General features: G+C 38.9%; 1 protein-coding gene across 1 annotated transcript in view; it reads left to right on the top strand.

Annotated features, from left to right (window-relative positions):
* Positions 1-9,989, top strand: part of foxp4 (forkhead box P4) — a 201,205-nt gene extending 191,216 nt beyond the window's left edge. Inside the window, exons 18-19 of the mRNA XM_062986129.1 lie at positions 7,670-7,833; positions 9,508-9,989. Of these exons, the coding sequence (XP_062842199.1) occupies positions 7,670-7,833; positions 9,508-9,655 (312 nt within the window). The 3' untranslated portion in view covers positions 9,656-9,989. The remainder of the gene's footprint in view (positions 1-7,669; positions 7,834-9,507) is intronic.
* Positions 9,990-19,565: the final 9,576 nt, after the last annotated feature.

The raw sequence follows: 19,565 nt of genomic DNA, 5'->3' as shown, positions 1-19,565 counted from the left end.
TCTCTCTGTTAGACACTCCTTCCTAGTTGGTCCACCTTGTAGATGTAAAGTCAGAGACGATCACTCATCTATTGCTGCTGTTTGAGTTGGTAGACCTTTATCAGTGGTCACAGGACGCTGCCCACGGGGCACTGTTTGCTGGATATTTTTGGTCAGTGGACTATTCTCAGTCCAGCAGTGACAGTGAGGTGTTTAAAAACTCCATCAGTGCTTCTGTGTCTTATCCACTCATACCAGCACAACACACACTAACACATCACCACCATGTCAGTGTCACTGCAGTTCTGAGAATGATCCACCACCTAAATAATACCTGCTCTGTAGTGGTCCTGGGAGAGTCCTGACCATTAAAGAACAGCATGAAAGGGGTTTAACAAAGCATGCAGAGAAACAGATGGACTACAGTCAGTAATTGTAGAACTACAAAGTGATTCTATATGGTAAATGGAGCTGATAAAATGGACAGCAAGTGTAGAAACACGGAGGTGGTCATAATGTTATGCCTGATCAGTGTACATTATTAGTGCAGTAGTGCCATGTGCAAATTTTACTTCCATAAAGTACAAAAGAGTTCAGTGCGATCCAGGGTGCAGTGATATTTTTAAAGTGGTGTGGTAGAGTTTAACAGGTTTACAGCCTCTGGACAAAAACTCTTCCTGAGCTGTTCAACACACAAAAACCAGCGAGCAACAGCACCATTTAAAGCCCGGACACACATTTCACGTAGAATAGATCCATTAGTGTTAACATCATTTTGACTTACCTGGTATATTCTAATATGAAATATTTGAATATACTGGGTGAGTAAAATGAAAGTAGAATATATATATATATATATATATATATATATATATATATATATATACAGTGTATCACAAAAGTGAGTACACCCCTCACATTTCTGCAGATATTTAAGTATATCTTTTCATGGGACAACACTGACAAAATGACACTTTGACACAATGAAAAGTAGTCTGTGTGCAGCTTATATAACAGTGTAAATTTATTCTTCCCTCAAAATAACTCAATATACAGCCATTAATGTCTAAACCACCGGCAACAAAAGTGAGTACACCCCTAAGAGACTACACCCCTAAATGTCCAAATTGAGCACTGCTTGTCATTTTCCCTCCAAAATGTCATGTGACTCATTAGTGTTACTAGGTCTCAGGTGTGCATAGGGAGCAGGTGTGTTCAATTTAGTAGTACAGCTCTCACACTCTCTCATACTGGTCACTGAAAGTTCCAACATGGCACCTCATGGCAAAGAACTCTCTGAGGATCTTAAAAGACGAATTGTTGCGCTACATGAAGATGGCCAAGGCTACAAGAAGATTGCCAACACCCTGAAACTGAGCTGCAGCACAGTGGCCAAGATCATCCAGCGTTTTAAAAGAGCAGGGTCCACTCAGAACAGACCTCGCGTTGGTCGTCCAAAGAAGCTGAGTGCACGTGCTCAGCGTCACATCCAACTGCTGTCTTTGAAAGATAGGCGCAGGAGTGCTGTCAGCATTGCTGCAGAGATTGAAAAGGTGGGGGGTCAGCCTGTCAGTGCTCAGACCATACGCCGCACACTACATCAAATTGGTCTGCATGGCTGTCACCCCAGAAGGAAGCCTCTTCTGAAGTCTCTACACAAGAAAGCCCGCAAACAGTTTGCTGAAGACATGTCAACAAAGGACATGGATTACTGGAACCATGTCCTATGGTCTGATGAGACCAAGATTAATTTGTTTGGTTCAGATGGTCTCAAGCATGTGTGGCGGCAATCAGGTGAGGAGTACAAAGATAAGTGTGTCATGCCTACAGTCAAGCATGGTGGTGGGAATGCCATGGTCTGGGGCTGCATGAGTGCAGCAGGTGTTGGGGAGTTACATTTCATTGAGGGACACATGAACTCCAATATGTACTGTGAAATACTGAAGCAGAGCATGATCCCCTCCCTCCGGAAACTGGGTCGCAGGGCAGTGTTCCAGCATGATAATGACCCCAAACGCACCTCTAAGACGACCACTGCTTTATTGAAGAGGCTGAGGGTAAAGGTGATGGACTGGCCAAGCATGTCTCCAGACCTAAACCCAATAGAACATCTTTGGGGCATCCTCAAGCGGAAGGTGGAGGAGCGCAAAGTCTCGAATATCCGCCAGCTCCGTGATGTCGTCATGGAGGAGTGGAAAAGCATTCCAGTGGCAACCTGTGAAGCTCTGGTAAACTCCATGCCCAGGAGAGTTAAGGCAGTTCTGGGAAATAATGGTGGCCACACAAAATATTGACACTTCAGGAACTTTCACTAAGGGGTGTACTCACTTTTGTTGCCGGTGGTTTAGACATTAATGGCTGTATATTGAGTTATTTTGAGGGAAGAATAAATTTACACTGTTATATAAGCTGCACACAGACTACTTTTCATTGTGTCAAAGTGTCATTTTGTCAGTGTTGTCCCATGAAAAGATATACTTAAATATCTGCAGAAATGTGAGGGGTGTACTCACTTTTGTGATACACTGTATATACTGTATATATATATATATATATATATATATATTATTTTTTTTTTTTTTATTATTATTTTTTTTTTTTATATATATATTTTTTTTTTTTATATTTATATATATATATATATATATATATATATATAATAAATATATATATAGATTCTACTTTTAATTTTATGTCATTAGTACTATTATCATGTATCATGTACTTTTATATTTATATATTTATACATATTTTTATATTTAAAAATGCCTAAAAATAGATTAAGGATGCTATAGTTGTTTCTCGTCTGGTTAAATGTCAGACAGTGAATGAATTAATACTTTATAAAAGATGAAAAATAGAAGTAATCTTATAAAACAACTTTTTTCTTAAGTGTGTAAATATAATGTAGCATTTGAAACTATATAAATAATATATGTATATAACTTTTTTATTATTATTTTTTAGTATCTTTTCAGTTTGTATTTCTCTGTGTATTATACGCAGTTGTGCACTTAAAGGTGTAACAGTTGTTAATGGATAAAAAAATGTGCAGTCAGATGTTTATAAAAGTAAACATTTATACAAGTGTATCATAATATGAAATATTTCTTTATTTTATGTAGATTCTACTTTTAATTTTACTTTTATATTCAATTGATGTAATGCCTTAAATAGCCTTATGCCTAAAAATAAATTAAGGATGCTATAGTTTTTTATTTAAATTCTTCAAATAAAATTATTATTACAAATTTAAGTTTCACATCTGATCGAATGTCAGACAGTGAATGAATTAATACTTTATAAAGGATAAAAAATAAAAGTAATCAACAAGTGAACAACTCTTTCTGTTGTGTGCAAATATAAAGTAGCATTTGCAATTAAAATAATTAATATATGTATATAACTTTTTTATTATTATTCTTTAGTATCTTTTCAGTTAGTATTTTTCTGAGTATTATATACAGTTGTGCACTTAAATGTGTAACATTTGTTAATGGAGAAAAAAATAAAAGTAGACAAATTAAAGTAAACATTTATATATCCTAATATGAAATATTTCTTTATTTTTTGTAGATTCTACTTTTAATTTTACTTCTATATTCAATTTGTTATGCTTTTAGCCTAAAAATTGAATGAAGGTGCTATAGTTTTTATTTAAATTCTACAAATAGAATTATTAAACATTTTCTCATCTGATTGAATGTCAGACAGTGAATTAATTAATACCATATTACCAAATATACCATATATACAATTAATACCATATTACCATATATACCAAAGTTGAAAAGTAGAAGTAATCTTATAAAACAACTCATTTTGTTAAGTGTGTAAATATACTGTAGCATTTTCAACTATATTAATAATACATGTATATAATATAATTTGTATTCATAAGGAAGCAAAAATCTAGCAACTGCATGGTATTAAAATTAAATGGTTAATTTTGACCCTCTAACAAATATGTGCAAAAAATTATTATATTAAATCTTACATAGATCTCATCTCCAAGAGCATTAATAAAGTAGCTGTATACATGTAATATAACTAGTGAATTAATAAATTACTCTTTAGATAGATATTTTCACCTCAAATCTACAATAAATAAAAAAAAAACATTGATCAGTTTGCCATAAGTATAAATTGATGTTAAATAAGGAAATTATGATGTTTTTGAATTAGCTGTGTCAGGTAGGGCAGAGCTAAGCATTCAAAAAATCTGCTAAATTTTAGATAATACAGATAGACTGAAGTGATCGTAAATGGTCGAAAAACAGCAGCAACATTTTTATTCTATTGAGTTTTGCCATTTGTGTCATTTTAGTTCAAATGAATATGCAGTAAATGTAATTTATACAAAAAAAATAGAATTTACATGACGTGTGTGTGTGTGTGTTTTATTGTTGCCATAATGTGATTCATTCGTGTCATTATCAATTAGTTATTACAAATGCTGCACTTCCGAATGTCAGTATAAATACAGTACATATCACATTCTATCTACCTTTGATGAAAAATACATTTTATAAAAAATTTTTTTACCCCAATTAGTGTAATAGTCTTACCTGCTTCACTTGTGCCACCTGTATACCTTTCCATAAAATTCTTTTTTTTTTTCTTTAATGGCACATATAATTAAGTTGTAATTTTGGTTTACTTGCATAGCATCAGTGTTACAAACTAAGAAACATTTTTTTTTTTTACTTAAATATTATAATAATATAATATGTTTTACTTATATATTATATTTTTTACTTAAATATAAATATTAAACTATGTGTTTTAACCTATCAGCAAACCCCACTTTTTTACTCACTTTGTAATGTTTTTTAAATCCATTAAACAATTCTATTTAATTTAGTATTATTTTAATAATTTTACATGCCTGAAAAGAGATTTTTCGGTCAGAACAGTAATTTTATAATTAATTATTCTTGCATTTAATTCAAATCTTTTTAAAATCTAGATGGGGAAAAAATGGACATATCTAACAACAACAAAAAATTAATAATTTAGAGATTTATAGGTAAATAACTGAGACATTTAGGGCTGTAAAAAAGGTATTTAAAGGAAATCATCATGACAAGGTTGAGAATTCAGGTCGGTGTTTAGAACCAAGCGCTTATGTGTCTGTTATGTGGAGGCGAGGGGACCCCTAGTGGTGGCATCTAGCATTATGTTATTCCAAAAACTATCTCAACTGCTAGTATCACATGAAGTTGCACAAACTCCTGACTTCTGAAGTACATAAAGTGGAATCTGATAGACCTACTAATATATTTAATTGGGTTAAAAAAATGACAGCATGATTGTTATGACAGGGATACAATTTTGTACAAAACAGATTTTACTGTGCCTGGAACAGTGAACATTACATTTACATTTTTGGCATTTAGCAGACGCTTTTATCCAAAGCGACTTACAGTACTGGGACAGTATACAGTCTTAGGGCCCAACAGTGGCAACCTGGCAGTGGTGGGGCTTGAACCAGCGACCTTCTGATTACTAGTCCAGTACCTTAACCACTAGGCTACAACCGCCCTTGCAATTAAAATGTACTATTGTCAGTTTTACCACCACTTTATCCTGGTCAAGGTAGAGGTGGGTCTGATTTATTGGGTGAAAGGCAGGAAACAGCCAGACGGGTTGCCAGTCCATCACAGAGCACACACATACACAGTCACACTTAGGGCAATTTTAATATCTCCAATTTGCCTTAGGGAGAACATGCAAACTCCATACAGAAAGGAACCTGTTACCCATTGCTCCACCGTGCCTCCCTTTATTTTATTTTGCTGTATACAATTATATGTAGGTCATGTTGTGGTTATTAATGTTATTCTCACACATGCTAAATGATATAATACTATGCTTTTTATATTTCGAGACACATCTTCTAAATTACTTTTATATGTGTTTGAATTCATTAAAAATAAAACTATAATTTTGTCTAATAATTGTGTAAAAATCATAAAAAATTAAAGCAATTCTTTTATATGTATATAGCTTATTAAATTAGAATAATGTGGCGTGTAGGGCACTTTGTGAAAAAAAAAGACATAAAAAAAATTAAAAAACTTCAGATAATAATAATGAAAACATAATATTAATTTGTATATATAAAGTTAATTTCTAACTTACATCAGATAAAAAACAAATATATTGAAATGGCTTATAATACTTTTTGAAATGTAAATCCAGACTCACCAAATCACCAAAATAAAGCAGTTTCTTTAGATTAATAAATAAATAATAAATAAATATGTAATACAGACTAGATACCTCTAGAATTACATTGAACATGTTTTAGTTGTGATCAATAACTTGAAATATATCTTTAATATATGGTGGTTGGGGCTGCTCAGGTGGCGCAGCGGTAAAAACACACGCTGGAACCAGAGCTGGGATCTCATATCGAATCTCAGTTCTGCCTGCCGGCTGGACTGGGCAGCCACATGAACAACGATTGGCCTGTTGTTCAGATATGCAATAACGACCTCTGCTGGCTGATTGATGGCGCCTGCACCATATATATATTCGGTGGTTGCACCTTGTGACAATTTCCGAGTGGAGAAATTAATTATCCTGAAGAATTATAAATAAATGCATACATGAATACAATCTGGAATACATACAATAAAAGAATGTAGACAGGTTATAGAAATAGAAGCTCAGTGCTTGAACAGTTTAGGTGGGTGATGTTTAGGCCTGTATAAGGCGTCCATCGTAAAGCAGTCCAGCTGTCTGCGCATCTCCTGCTACAAGTTTCTACCTGATCACAACATGTCCTACCTGTCTCTTAGCTTTAATACGGTCGTAAATCCAATTTACCATCCCCTTCTTTAGCGCCTAGTTCAACCTCAGACTTAACCGCAAATCGTTAGCCCACCTGGGGGTGTATTACTTATCAGTTAGGTGGTGTAGAAGTAAAACACCTAGCACACAGGTATGCCATGGTATGCAATGATAGTAAGATCTGTATTGATTACCATACATTGTATTACCAGATGTGGCACAGGCCTTAAAGAACAACTGGCAAAACAAACAGAATAAATATTACTGTATTTGGTTGTGGAAGGATGGTGGCACAGTGGGTGGTGCTGTTGCCTCACAACAAGAAGGGCAGCCAGGCAGCCGGGGTCCTTTCTGTGTGGAGTTTGCATGTTCTCCCTGTGTCCACATGCTCCAGATTATGTATCCAAAGTGACTTACAATTATGAGGGTTGAGGGTTTGCTTAGGAGTCCAACAATGGCAACCTGGTGGTGGTAGGGATTGAACCGGCAACCTTCTGATTACTAGATCTGTACCTTAACCACTGAGCAATCACTGCTACAAAACCAAAGACATCCAGACAGGCCAATTGGAGCTACTAAAAAAAATCTTTAGGTGTGTGTGTGTGCTTTGTAAGGGACTGGCAACCTGTCCGGGTTGTATCGTACCTCTCATCCATTGAATCAGACTCTTTGTGACCCTGACGGTGGTTAAACAGTATGAATAATTTCTGTTAAATCTAATGGACTGTACTGATACCTTACTACATATTTAGACCATTTTCTAAAGATATTGGACCCAACTTCAAAATCAATTTGTGGTTCAGTTAATCAAATCCAGTTATGCTGCTTAATTTTAGGGGGGATTTTGTAATGAAAACACATCTGACATGTGTGTATCCATCTGTGTGAGCAGGCAGCACTGGCAGAGAGTGGTTTAAGCCTCCTGAACAGCCCAGCACTGGTAAACAACAGCAGCCTCAATATGCTCCATGTGGGTCATGATGATGTGAGCAGTACCGTGGAGCAGGTGAACAGTAACGGCAGCTGCAGTCCTGGCCTCTCACCCCAACAGTATGGGTAAGTAACTATACCATACAGTCATATTACCATTTACTTGTAGTTGTTGGGTATATATTAGGGCTGCACAATATTGGAAAAAACTGACATTGCGATTTTTTTTTTTCCTGCGATATATATTGCGATATTAAAAAAATGCAGGAATTTTCACCACATTATTAATAATATTAATAATGCATGTATCTTACTCTAAATAAGGGGCTCATCTGTGAAAAAGGGTGGTGCCTACAAGGGATACAAAAGATTATGACGAGCTACATCTTTGTACTCGGTTGAAACTGAGCATTAAACTAAGAAAGCTTCAATATCACATGAGGGAATTAACAGGATTGACAAAATGGGTCATTTCATATTTTATTTCACAATCAAAACCTCTTCAAGTAGTAAACATTATTTAAAAAAAACTATACAAACATAAGAGCAGCTATACACCTGTTCGAAATCCGAGATGCCTTAATAAGCTCACTACTGAGGCATCTTAATATTTCAATGTTATTTTGACTCAAGAACGAGTGAGAATCGGAAGCGTCCTTAGTGATGAAGGCAATCCCAGAATTCATTGCGGCATCTCTTCTCTCACAGAAAAGTAAACATGGCTGACGGTGCGGACAAAGTTATTTTCAAACGTAAATAAATAATTATTGATTTTTAACGAGTGTTTTTATTTGCAAGTTTGGGCTTGTCAGCAAATGTAACAGTTTTCTGTACACGAATCGAGATGTTATATTGACATGTTAGCGCTGTCCCACCTCATTCTATTGGTTTTAATGGCAAGATGCTAAATGCTAAACCCGATGGAATCGCTAAGTAGCGCGTTCGAATAACCTGCCTTATAAAAGTTAATTACTTATTAGAATCCTCTCTACTGAGGCACTTTGTAGTTCTATAATTACTGACTGTAGTCCATCTGTTTCTCTACATACTTTTTTAACCTGCTTTCACCCTGTTCTTCAATGGTCAGGACCCCCACAGCACCACTACAGAGCAGGTATTATTTCGGTGGTGGATGATTCTCAGCACTGCAGCGACACTGACATGGTGGTGGTGTGTTAGTGTGTGTTGTGCTGGTATAAGTGGATCCACTCACTGTCCACTCTTAGACACTCCTACTAAGTTGGTCCACCTTGTAGATGTAAAGTCAAGAGACGATCGCTCATCTATTGCTGCTGTTTGAGTTGGTTATCTTCTAGACCTTCATCAGTGGTCACAGGACACACCACCACCATGTCAGTGTAACTGCAGTGCTGAGAATGACCTACCGCCCAAATAATACCTGCTCTGTAGTGGTCCTGGGAGAGTCCTGACCATTGAAGAACAGCATGAAAGGGGGCTAACAAAGCATGTAGAGAAACAGATGGACTACAGTCAGTAATTGTAGAACTACAAAGTGCTTCTATATGGTAAATTGAGCTGATGAAATGGACAGTGTGTAGAAACAAGGAGGTGGTTTTAATGTTATGGCTGATTGGTGTATATTCACCTATAGGTGAATGGGTGTGCCTTGCACCCATGAGTGTGTCAGTGATCTCAACAGAAGTGATTACCTGGGTCATTAGACTATGGTAGTAAACAACGCATCAGGGTTAACCTCTAGTTAATCTGCTAACCTTATATTTTGCACAAAATGCCCAAGATAACTAAAATATGAACAGATTTGATTGTGTTTTGCTACAGGCACCATGTCCACGTGAAGGAGGAACCCGCAGAGCTGGAAGAGGACAGTCGGCCCATGTCCCTCATGGCGGCTGTTACTCAAAACCTGAGCCTGCCAGGCGATGACCGTGACATGGATGATGAGCTTCCTACCGAGGAGCTGGAGTAACACTGTGGGCTTACAGCCTGCCTGTCCATTCTGCGCAAAAGGAACACAAAGAAAGAAGCAACCACAGGGTTGAGAAACCAAAACAGGGTGTAAACCTCACCGGTCCATAATGTAAAACCATGGATCATGCATCTTTTTATCATTTTAGTTCTTTTTTTTTACTTCCTTACTATGTTTTGAAGTCCCAGAGACGATCCCTTAGCCACTTCTGTGTTTTGGACTGGTGTTGGAGCAACCCTTTCGATTTGAAACTGACGTGAAATGTACATGCTGAGAAACACCACAAGTCCCCAAAGCATCTTACAGTCCTGTCTTACAAGCTTTATTCTTATTTTTTGGGGGAGTAAAAACTACAGATTTACAGTGGTTTACCTTGGAAAGCTACACACATCCAACAAACTGCGACTTAAGGGTTCCGTCAAGGAAACGATAAAAAATAAAAGACGGGACTGAAGACAGTCAAACCCTGACTTACATTACTCGACACGCACGGACTCGAGGAAAACGAGGTAAAGTTTTCCCGTCTTGGATCAGTGTTAACTTTTTAAGTGATCAGACACTAAGCAGCACTAAGCAAGACGATGACCCTATCCAATCCCCGATGATTTCGACAAGTAGCTAGGATATTCTGTTAGCTTTTGAAAGCTTTTAAAACAGTACTTTGATTGTTTCCACACAAAAAAACGCTTTTTATTCCAGGAAGAGGAACCAGGACCAAGCACTGGCAGCCATGATGCTTTAAAGTTAAGAAAACTGACCTACTTGGCTGATATGTTACATAGCTTTGAAGCATTTATTCCAACAGATCATTTCATCATGATGTACTTATATTTGTTTAATGTTGTTTTTGTTGTTATATATGTATTTTTAAAGTTGTCACCATTCCAAACAGGCTAAATATGGATGAGGATGTTAATAATCCTCGTTTTATTATTCAGAACGCCCTTTATTATGTGACGAGCACTTACCATCAAAGTCGAGAGTCAAACAAGGACCATAAAATAGGCACAGTGAGGAAGGGCTTAGTCAAAGTGGGTTAGGTGCAGGTTCCCTAAAAGATCCTGGACTCATTTTATAGGATTTATTTCTATGCTTATTATTCATTCATTGTATTATCCGCTTTGCTGGAGCCTATCCCAGCTTTTCAATGGGCGCAAGGCACACAGTAACACCCTGGACGGGACGCCAGTCCATCGCAGGGCAGACAAACATACATACATACACACACACACACATTCACTTATAGGGTAATTCAGTGTCTCCAATTAACCTGACTGCATGTTTTTGGACTGTGGGAGGAAACCGGAGCTCCCGGAGGAAACCCACACAAGACACGTGGAGAACATTCAAACTCCGCACAGAAAGGATGTATTTGAACCCGGGACCTTCTTGCTGTGGGGCGACAGTGCTACCCACTAAGCCACCGTGCCACCTCCATACTTATTAGTATCGCTTTAAATACGTAGATGATGGTGCAGTTACTGAATGACTTTATCTTTATTCCTCTTCCTCTGCCCTTGTCCCGTTCGGTTGCAGGGTCCGGATTGATTCGGCACAATTTTTTGTCACAATTGGCACAATTTTTTTTACGCCGGATGCCCTTCCTGACACAACCCTCCCTATTTTATCCGGGCTTGGGTGCATATAGCGGCTAGGTATCTATAGGACAATTCAGTGTTTCCAATGAGCCTGGTGGCATGTTTTTGGACTGTGGGAGGAAACCGGAGCTCCCGGAGGAAACCCACGCGGACACGGGGAGAACATGCAAACTCCGCACAGAAAGGACCCGGACCACCCCACCCGGGGATCGAACCCAGGACCTTCTTGCTGTGAGGCGACAGTGCTACCCACTAAGCCACCGTGCCGCAAGCTCTTAAATTGTGAGCAGTTCTTACCTGTGGCCTAACCAGCCTGGCGATTCTTTCCATATCGAATGCATAAATCTGTAGTCCACCGTCTTGAGTCCAGTTAGCAAGCATACGAGATCTTCATACCTTTGCAGCAGTGCCATACCAAATTTCATTTTAATGACGTTTTTATCTCCCCAATTTTACCTTCGTTACAGGTTACCAAAGAGATTTGTAGTAAACCAAATACCCTCAATGTTTGATTTCCTTTTTATTTCCTTTTTCTTATAAAGAACTGGCCAAAAGAATAGCCCTTACTTAAGTTATTATGATTATATGATTATTATTTGCTTTAATTTTTATATTATGTTAACAGTACAGAACATTCCAAAAACCAAAGCGTGAATTGCTGAATGGAATTGGATGGTTTCTAGAAGTGTTAAGCTAATAGGGCGATTTATGTAGGGTGTAAGTTTAAGATGACACAGTATTATCAAGCCTCGTTTGGGTCGTTAGCTGAGAAAGCACTTACAAGAAAGAACTATCTCAAACTCAGGCAACTGCGAAGTGTTAAGAACACAACCTTAGAATACACCTCAAGGTTTACGGACAGTAGGCACTTGAATCAAAAATACAAATACTCAGATCAGCCATAACATTAAAGCTACCTCCTTGTTGCTACACTCACTGTCCATTTTATCAGCTCCACTTACCATGTGGCAGCACTTTGTAGTTCTACAATTACTGACTGTAGTCCATCTGCGTCTCTGCATGCTTTGTTAGCCTCCTTTCATGCTGTTCTTCAATGGTCAGGACCACTACAGAGCAGGTATTATTTAGGTGGTGTGTTAGTGTGTGTTGTGCTGGTATGATGGAGTTTTTAAACACCCCACTGTCACTGCTGGACTGAGAATAGTCCACAACCAAAAATATCCAGACAACAGCGGGCCATGTCCTGTGACCACTGATGAAGGTCTAGAAGATGACCAACTCAAACAGCAGCAATAGATGAGCGATTGCTCTGACTTTACATCTTCAAGTTGGACCAACTAGGTAGGAGTGGACAGTGAGTGGACACTGTTTAAAAACTCCAGCAGCGCTGCTGTGTCTGATCCACTCATACCAGCACAACACACACTAACACACCACCACCATGTCAGTGTCACAGCAGTGCTGAGAATCATCCACCACCTAAATAATACCTGGTCTGTGGTGGTCCTGACAAGGCGAAAAAGGTATGTAGAGAAACAGATGGACTTCAGTCAGTAATTGTAGATCTACAAAGCTTCTATATGGTAAGTGGAGCTGATAAAATGGACAGTGAGTGTAGAAACAAGGAGGTGGTTTTAATGTTATGGCTGATCAGTGTATACTGACGCTTCAAAATACACGAATACCAAAAACAGACAAGCGTTTTATTCATCTGATTCCAGAATTGTATTTCTATTTTTATTTGATTTTAAATATGATTTTCCAAGACTGAAGTAATTTTATGCATTTTTAATATTTTATAATAATAATAATGATTATTATTGTGGTTTTAAGTAAGAACACAATTATGGGACAACTTCAATACTTCAATACAAACCATGTTTAGTCTGGAATGAACTATTATTTAAAAACAAACACTTTTTGGTTTAATTAAGGTCCGTTTGATTCACGGTGTTTAAAAAGAGACGTCTATAAAGATCAAACCAAAAATGTCGCTACCTCTTTTTTAGTAGTCAAAACGAACGGCCAATGAAAGACAAACGTAGTTATTTGTATCTCATTCGTCTATAAACAACAACAGTTAAGAACCAAAATATGCTTTGATGCATACCTGTGAAAAAAAAAGCCTGTCTGGCCGTCTAGTCACAATACACACCACACTAAAAATAATAATAATAATAAAAACAAAAATAAATGACTACCTCTTCCCTTACAAAGAAAAAATGCTGAGTCCTGTTATGTGTGAAGCATTAAAGTGGTCAGCATTATTTAAAAGGTTTCAGTCCAAATTGCACATCCAGTATCTTTAAGTGATCTATTAGCATAGTGTCTATCTAGTGTCTATGGTGAGAAGGCATTAATTGTGCGCCGTGATTCCCGTGTGCATAACGAGGGGCCAGGCCCCGCTTTAAGCCAATGAAGCAGCCGGTCATTAGAGCGCGCTCAATGGGCCAGTGTCAGAAATGATGATGGGCAGAATGCATTAACAGGGGGCGGAGGGGGGGCACTCTTACTTAAATGCCCACCCCCGGCTTTCCAATTAATGCAGAATGTGGCTTTATAATGGCTCGAGTGTAGCGGTGACTTTTAATTCACACGGAAGACGAGCTGCAAACAAAAAAAGCTTAACAATAACCAGACTATCCAAAGATCTTTTAAAAAAGGATACGGATGATAAAACGTATATAGTACACAGTCTGAGTAATAAGGAACTGCTGCAAATGAACGTCAATCGTGCTTTAAGGTACACCTGTAAACAAAGTCGTTTTATAAAGATGTAGACTGATATACGTCAGTGGTATTAGCGAACTCCATTTTCGTTTATCTTACAAGCTTGTTGTAATGTATTATTGTATATTACCGCTTGGCTTAGCTTTCAAGGGCATTTTTTTCTTCCTTTATTTTATATATATATTTTTATTTTCTCTTTGTTTATCCTCTCCACCCATCTATGTAGTTAATTGTAAAACTTTTTAGCTCAAATTCTATCCTATACTGTATCGCTTACGCCGAAGTGTATGTATTTATCATATATGTGCCGCAGGTATCATTATTTCCACTCCTTTTATTTTCCATTTTTTAATTCTTCACAGACCGTCTGGGACGATGCTTTCATTTTCTTTTTTAAACTGTGTTATCTCAAAAATACAAAGATGAAAAATTAGTTAAGTGGTTACACTTAGGTAACACCAGTTTGTATATTTATCTTAGTTAGAAACTATTTTGATACTCTTTTTTTGGGGGGGGATCTGTATTGCGTTTATGCGTTTTTAAGGAAAAATATGAGCGAATACGAGAAAACGAGAATAAAGATCCCTCAAAAGGACGTTTTTTTCTCAAAGGACAGGACCAAACCCTGGGACGAGGAAAGGAACAACAAACGGCGACACCTGAAGATGAATATGTAGCCCTGTATTACGTTGAGAATTGTAACTTTGAGGTGTTTTCGTTGGTCTGTTTAGGTGCCAATTGATGTATTTGTACAGACTCCCTTAAACCAAATCATTCCTGTAATTACCAGACGTCGCTGAGCCGTTGGTCATTTGGCAATGGTGCTTTATATTAGGTTGGTTTTCTTTGTTTGTGTGTTGGCTTTGAGCCCAATGGACTGCGTGACAACCCTAAAAAGAAGCTTATTAGAAATCGATTATTAATTGATCCTCCATGCCACTAAAATAATAAGACCATACTTTCATTACAGTATGTAACCATAATGAGAAAGCATTTCTGAATTGGTGTTATAACAAGTCATTGGTTGTGTGTGTCTCCAAAATTTTACCAAATTGGCTAACAGCTCTATTTCTGACTGATCCTCGCCAGGGAGCTTCGCCCGATGGTATTACCTTTTTGTTTTTGTTTTTTTTGTTTTTTTAGGCCAATTGAATGGATCTACCACTTCAGCTGTTTTGATTTACATTATGAATGTGTGTACATTTTTAGCAGTGACTTCTATGTACCTAGTTTAGTATATATATATATTTTTGTTTACCTTTTCATTTTGTTCAACTTTCGAATGAAACTTTGGGGAAGAATATATGGTGACTCCAAGATGGTATACAAAAAAAAGGCAACTTGTCGTCCACCGTTATTGTTTTTACCCTGGGGTGACCTTGTTTATGCCAGTCACTGCCATTTTTTTCATGCTGTATAAAAAAAAAACATATATCTGTGTATTTGTAACCTGAATCTTCTTGTGTCTGCTCATGCAGACAATAAAAAACTGTACAGTAGTTCTAGTTGCATGTAATCTGTACTAATTATTGACAATGGCATTATAAAATGCAATAAAATACTTATTACACTGTCCGTACATGTCGTTTTTGTTTTTATTTACAGCGATGGAACCATGTTAGGAGTCACATCCCTCTGCATTGCCTGTCATTCTGTCTTGATTGACAATAACTTGAACCTCATGAGAGTTGATTCGCTCCAGGTGGAAGTTCCCTTATATACTCTGGTTTCTCTGTTTCCTTCTCCCTGGCTCCTTTATTTGCACACTTCCACATTTCGGCCCTATCCAGTTCTCCGCCGACATGGGGTGTCAGCATTCTTTTGGTTTCTGAGAACTCACTCCCATCTTGCAGTATTTCGGTCCTCGAGATGGAAATACACTGGTAGGGTGGATTGCCCCAGTAATGGCATGAGGTCCCTTTTCTGTAAAAGAACCACCTAATGCTTGGGAGGCGCCAGTTGGTTGGTAAGGGGTTCTCATGCATAGCCGAGCCAGCAGGTTTGGATAGTTACCCTGTCATACTGTCATTGTCATACTTATTACACTGTCCGTACATGCCATCGTTATTTATTTACAGCTTAAATATGGATACAAATGACCTAAAATGTTCTTCAGCAGGTGATCCATGTTAGGAGTCGCATCCCTCTGAATTACCTGTCATTCAGTCATTAAGCGTAGATTCGCTCCAGGTGGATGTTCCCTTATATACTCTGGTTTCTCTGTTTCCTTCTTGCTGACTCCTTTGTTTCCACATTTGCACATTTCTCGGAAGCTGCAATGCTGGTTTGTTCGGCCCTAACCGGTTCTCCGCCGATGTGGGGTGTCAGCATTCTTTTGGTTTCTGAGAACTCTCTCCCATTTTGCAGTCTTTTGGTCCTCCAGATGGAAATACACTGGTAGGGTGGATTGCCCCAGTGAGGGCATGACGTCCCTTTCCTTTAAAGGAAACACCTGTAAAACCACTTCATGCGCTGGAGGTGCCAGTTGCCCATGCTCTGATGGTTCCCTGTCTGTTCTGTTTGTCATATTGTGACATCCAGTTCTTATCTCTGCGCTATCCCTGTTCCATCCACTTTCTCCGTTGTGAGCTGCGAATATTTTTGCATCTTTCATTTGTCACTTTGTTCCTGTGAATCTGGGTTGCACTGGCAGCAGACTTCACCTGTGTCCCCAGGTGTTTCCAAGCCAGCTGTGAGATTGAATCCTTCCCATGGGCACTAAGTTTGTCCTGAAACAAGACAACCAGGGGTAATTCTTGAGATATCCAAACCACTATAACTGTCTCTACTGGATTTGAAAAAGTTTTATTCAGTGTTTCCCCGAATTGCTGAACTCCTTATCATGTAGAGTAAGTAGTATTAATAGTTTTATAGCAGTAGAATAGCAGAACTACATATTGATGCCAATGTCATGGTCATGTGTCCACATACTTTTGCCACTTTTTGTATATTTTTGCTGACGTACATCCTCTGCTTTACCTCTGCACAGCTGTAACTCATGTAACACTGCTCTGTACCACGCAACCTTCGAGCCACTAGTCTCGCTCGTCTAGATCCACCCAGAACTCAACATCAGGAAGATTTGTCCATGTCTCTCCATGGAAGCTACTCAGATTCTTGTGCAGTCACTTGTAATTTCACGGTTGGACTACTGCAACTCCATCCTGGCATGCTCATTCAACATGCAGCTGCCTGTCTGGTTTTTAACCAACCTAAACACTGCCACATCACCCCATTGCTGCCTTCACTCTTTACTGGCTTCCTGTAGCTGCACACATTCAGTTTAAAACTCTGATGCTTGCCTACAAAGCCAAAAATGGACCAGCCCCAAGCTACCTTCGAGGTCTAATCAAACCCCGCTCTGTACCACGCAACTCCGAGCCACTAGTCTCGCTCGACTTGATCCTCCACCCAGGACTCAAGGAAGACAAGCATCCAGGCTCTTCTCTGTACTGGCACCCAAGTGGTGGAACGAGCTTCCTCTGTCTGTCCGAACATCTGAGTCTCCTGCTGTCTTTAAGAAAACGATTAAAAACCTTCATCACCTCTTTAGTAAGCACTTAGGCTGAGCAATAACATGCACTTACTAACCTTCTACAGGGAAGAACGGATGAAGGAGGCCAATGAAAGGAAGAGAGGCAAATACATGAAGGGGGTGGAGGGCACGGCGCTTACCCATTGCAAAGCGTCCTGGGTAGCACTGGCGCACAGAAAAGGAAAGCCATCAGACAAGCCTCAGAAGCAGCAGAGAAAGCTTCAAGATGGTTGTGGATTAGGAGGGACAAACCGTGTGCTATTGCTACTTGGACACAGGCTGGGAACTGATCACTCCCGGTCGGGTCGCCTGGGTGAGGGTGTCTGTAGTTGAAAGACCCAAAACACCCTATGACCCCAAGTACTATCACTGATGATGTGTCATCTTATTTATTAAAAAATCCTTTGATCTAACAAGGTTCCTGGGTTCGATCCCCAGGCGGGGCGGTCCGGGTCCTTTCTGTGCTGAGTTTGCATGTTCTCCTCGTGTCTGTTGCATGTTCTCCCCAGTCCAAAAACATGCAGTCAGGTTAACTGGAGACACTGAATTGCCCTATAGGTGAATGATTGTGTGTGTGTCCAGGGTGTTACTGTGTGCCTTACACCCATTGAAAAACTGGTATAGGCTCCAGCCCTATGCAAATGATTCGACCTTTGCTTTAGTGGCTCTAAGAGTATTTACATACCACTCATTTATGATGTTTGGGATTTCCCCAGGTTTTTAGGGGACGATCTGGGGTGAAAACATCTACACAGGGAAGCACGGCTTACAATAACACTATTTAAGAGGTTTAGCCAAAGTGTGTCTAAAAATTCTCAGAACTAGTGTGTAATGTATACAAGTGTCATTTCGTCCAAGAGCATCACCCTAATGACAGTCATTCACGGTTCAGTGTTACATTTATCCGAGGCACTTACTCAGTACTCAGTCCACTTCTGTTGTAAGTATTTAGCAGTACTAGCTTGTCTAAACTGCTGACAAGAGCCTTGATCTCACTATACAAAGAAATAATATAATGTTTTTGTTAAATTGTCATCTGGCCGTCTGATACTTCATCGCAAAATTTAGGTCTGAGGCAAAGAGTTCCCAAAAAAGATTCAACAGTAGCTCAATATGTCAGGGTCAGGTCCACTTTGGTCCATAATATTAAAACCACCTCCTTGTTTCTACACTCACTGTCCATTTTATCAGCTTCACTTACCATATAGAAGCATTTTGTTGTTCTCTGTTTCTCTGCATGCTTTGTTACCCCCTCTTTCACCCTGTTCTTCAATGATCAGGACTCTCACAGGACCACTACAGAGCAGGTATTATTGGGGTGGTGGATCATTCCCAGGACTCCCATGAGTGGATCAGACACAGTAATGCTGATGGAGTTTTTAAGCACCTCACTGTTACTGCTGGACTGAGAATAGTCCAACAACCCAAAATATCCAGCCAACAGCGCCCCGTCGGCAGCGTCCTGTGACCACTGATGAAGGTCTAGAAGATGACCAACTGAAACAGCAGCAATAGATGAGCGATCGTCTCTGACTTTACATCTACAGGGTGTCTAATAGAGTGGACAGTGAGTGGACACCACCACCATGTCACTGCAGTGCTGAGAATGATCCACCACCCAAATAATACCTGCTCTATGGTGGTCCCGTGGGGGTCCTGAGCGTTGAAGAACAGAGTAAAAGCAGGTTAAAAAAGTATGCAGAGAAACCGATGGACTACAGTCAGTAATTGTAGAACTACAAAGTGCTCCTATATGGTAAGTGGCGCTGATAAAATGGACAATGTGTAGAAACAAGGAGGTGGTTTTAATGTTATGGCTGATCAGAAATGTCCACACGTCTGGAAGCGAAACTGTGGTGGGGTTGCACAGGGTAAATTATATAAAAATAGATACAACCCCATTTCCAAAAAATGCTGGGACATTTTCTCTTTGTGTAATAGAGTTTTATGTTGCATTTCTTGTAAATGTCCTCTTTCATACCCCTGCAACTGATTCAAAATACCCACCTGGTTTTCTATGAACACCAACGTTGCCACATCACCCCAAAGTTGTGCTGTCTTCATTGCTGTCTTGTAGCTGCCCCAC

This window comes from Trichomycterus rosablanca, chromosome 24 (assembly GCF_030014385.1).
Source record: "Trichomycterus rosablanca isolate fTriRos1 chromosome 24, fTriRos1.hap1, whole genome shotgun sequence".
NCBI classification, from domain to species: domain Eukaryota; kingdom Metazoa; phylum Chordata; class Actinopteri; order Siluriformes; family Trichomycteridae; genus Trichomycterus; species Trichomycterus rosablanca.
Note: the sequence above shows the minus strand (reverse complement) of the source record. Positions and strands in the feature narration are given on the sequence as shown.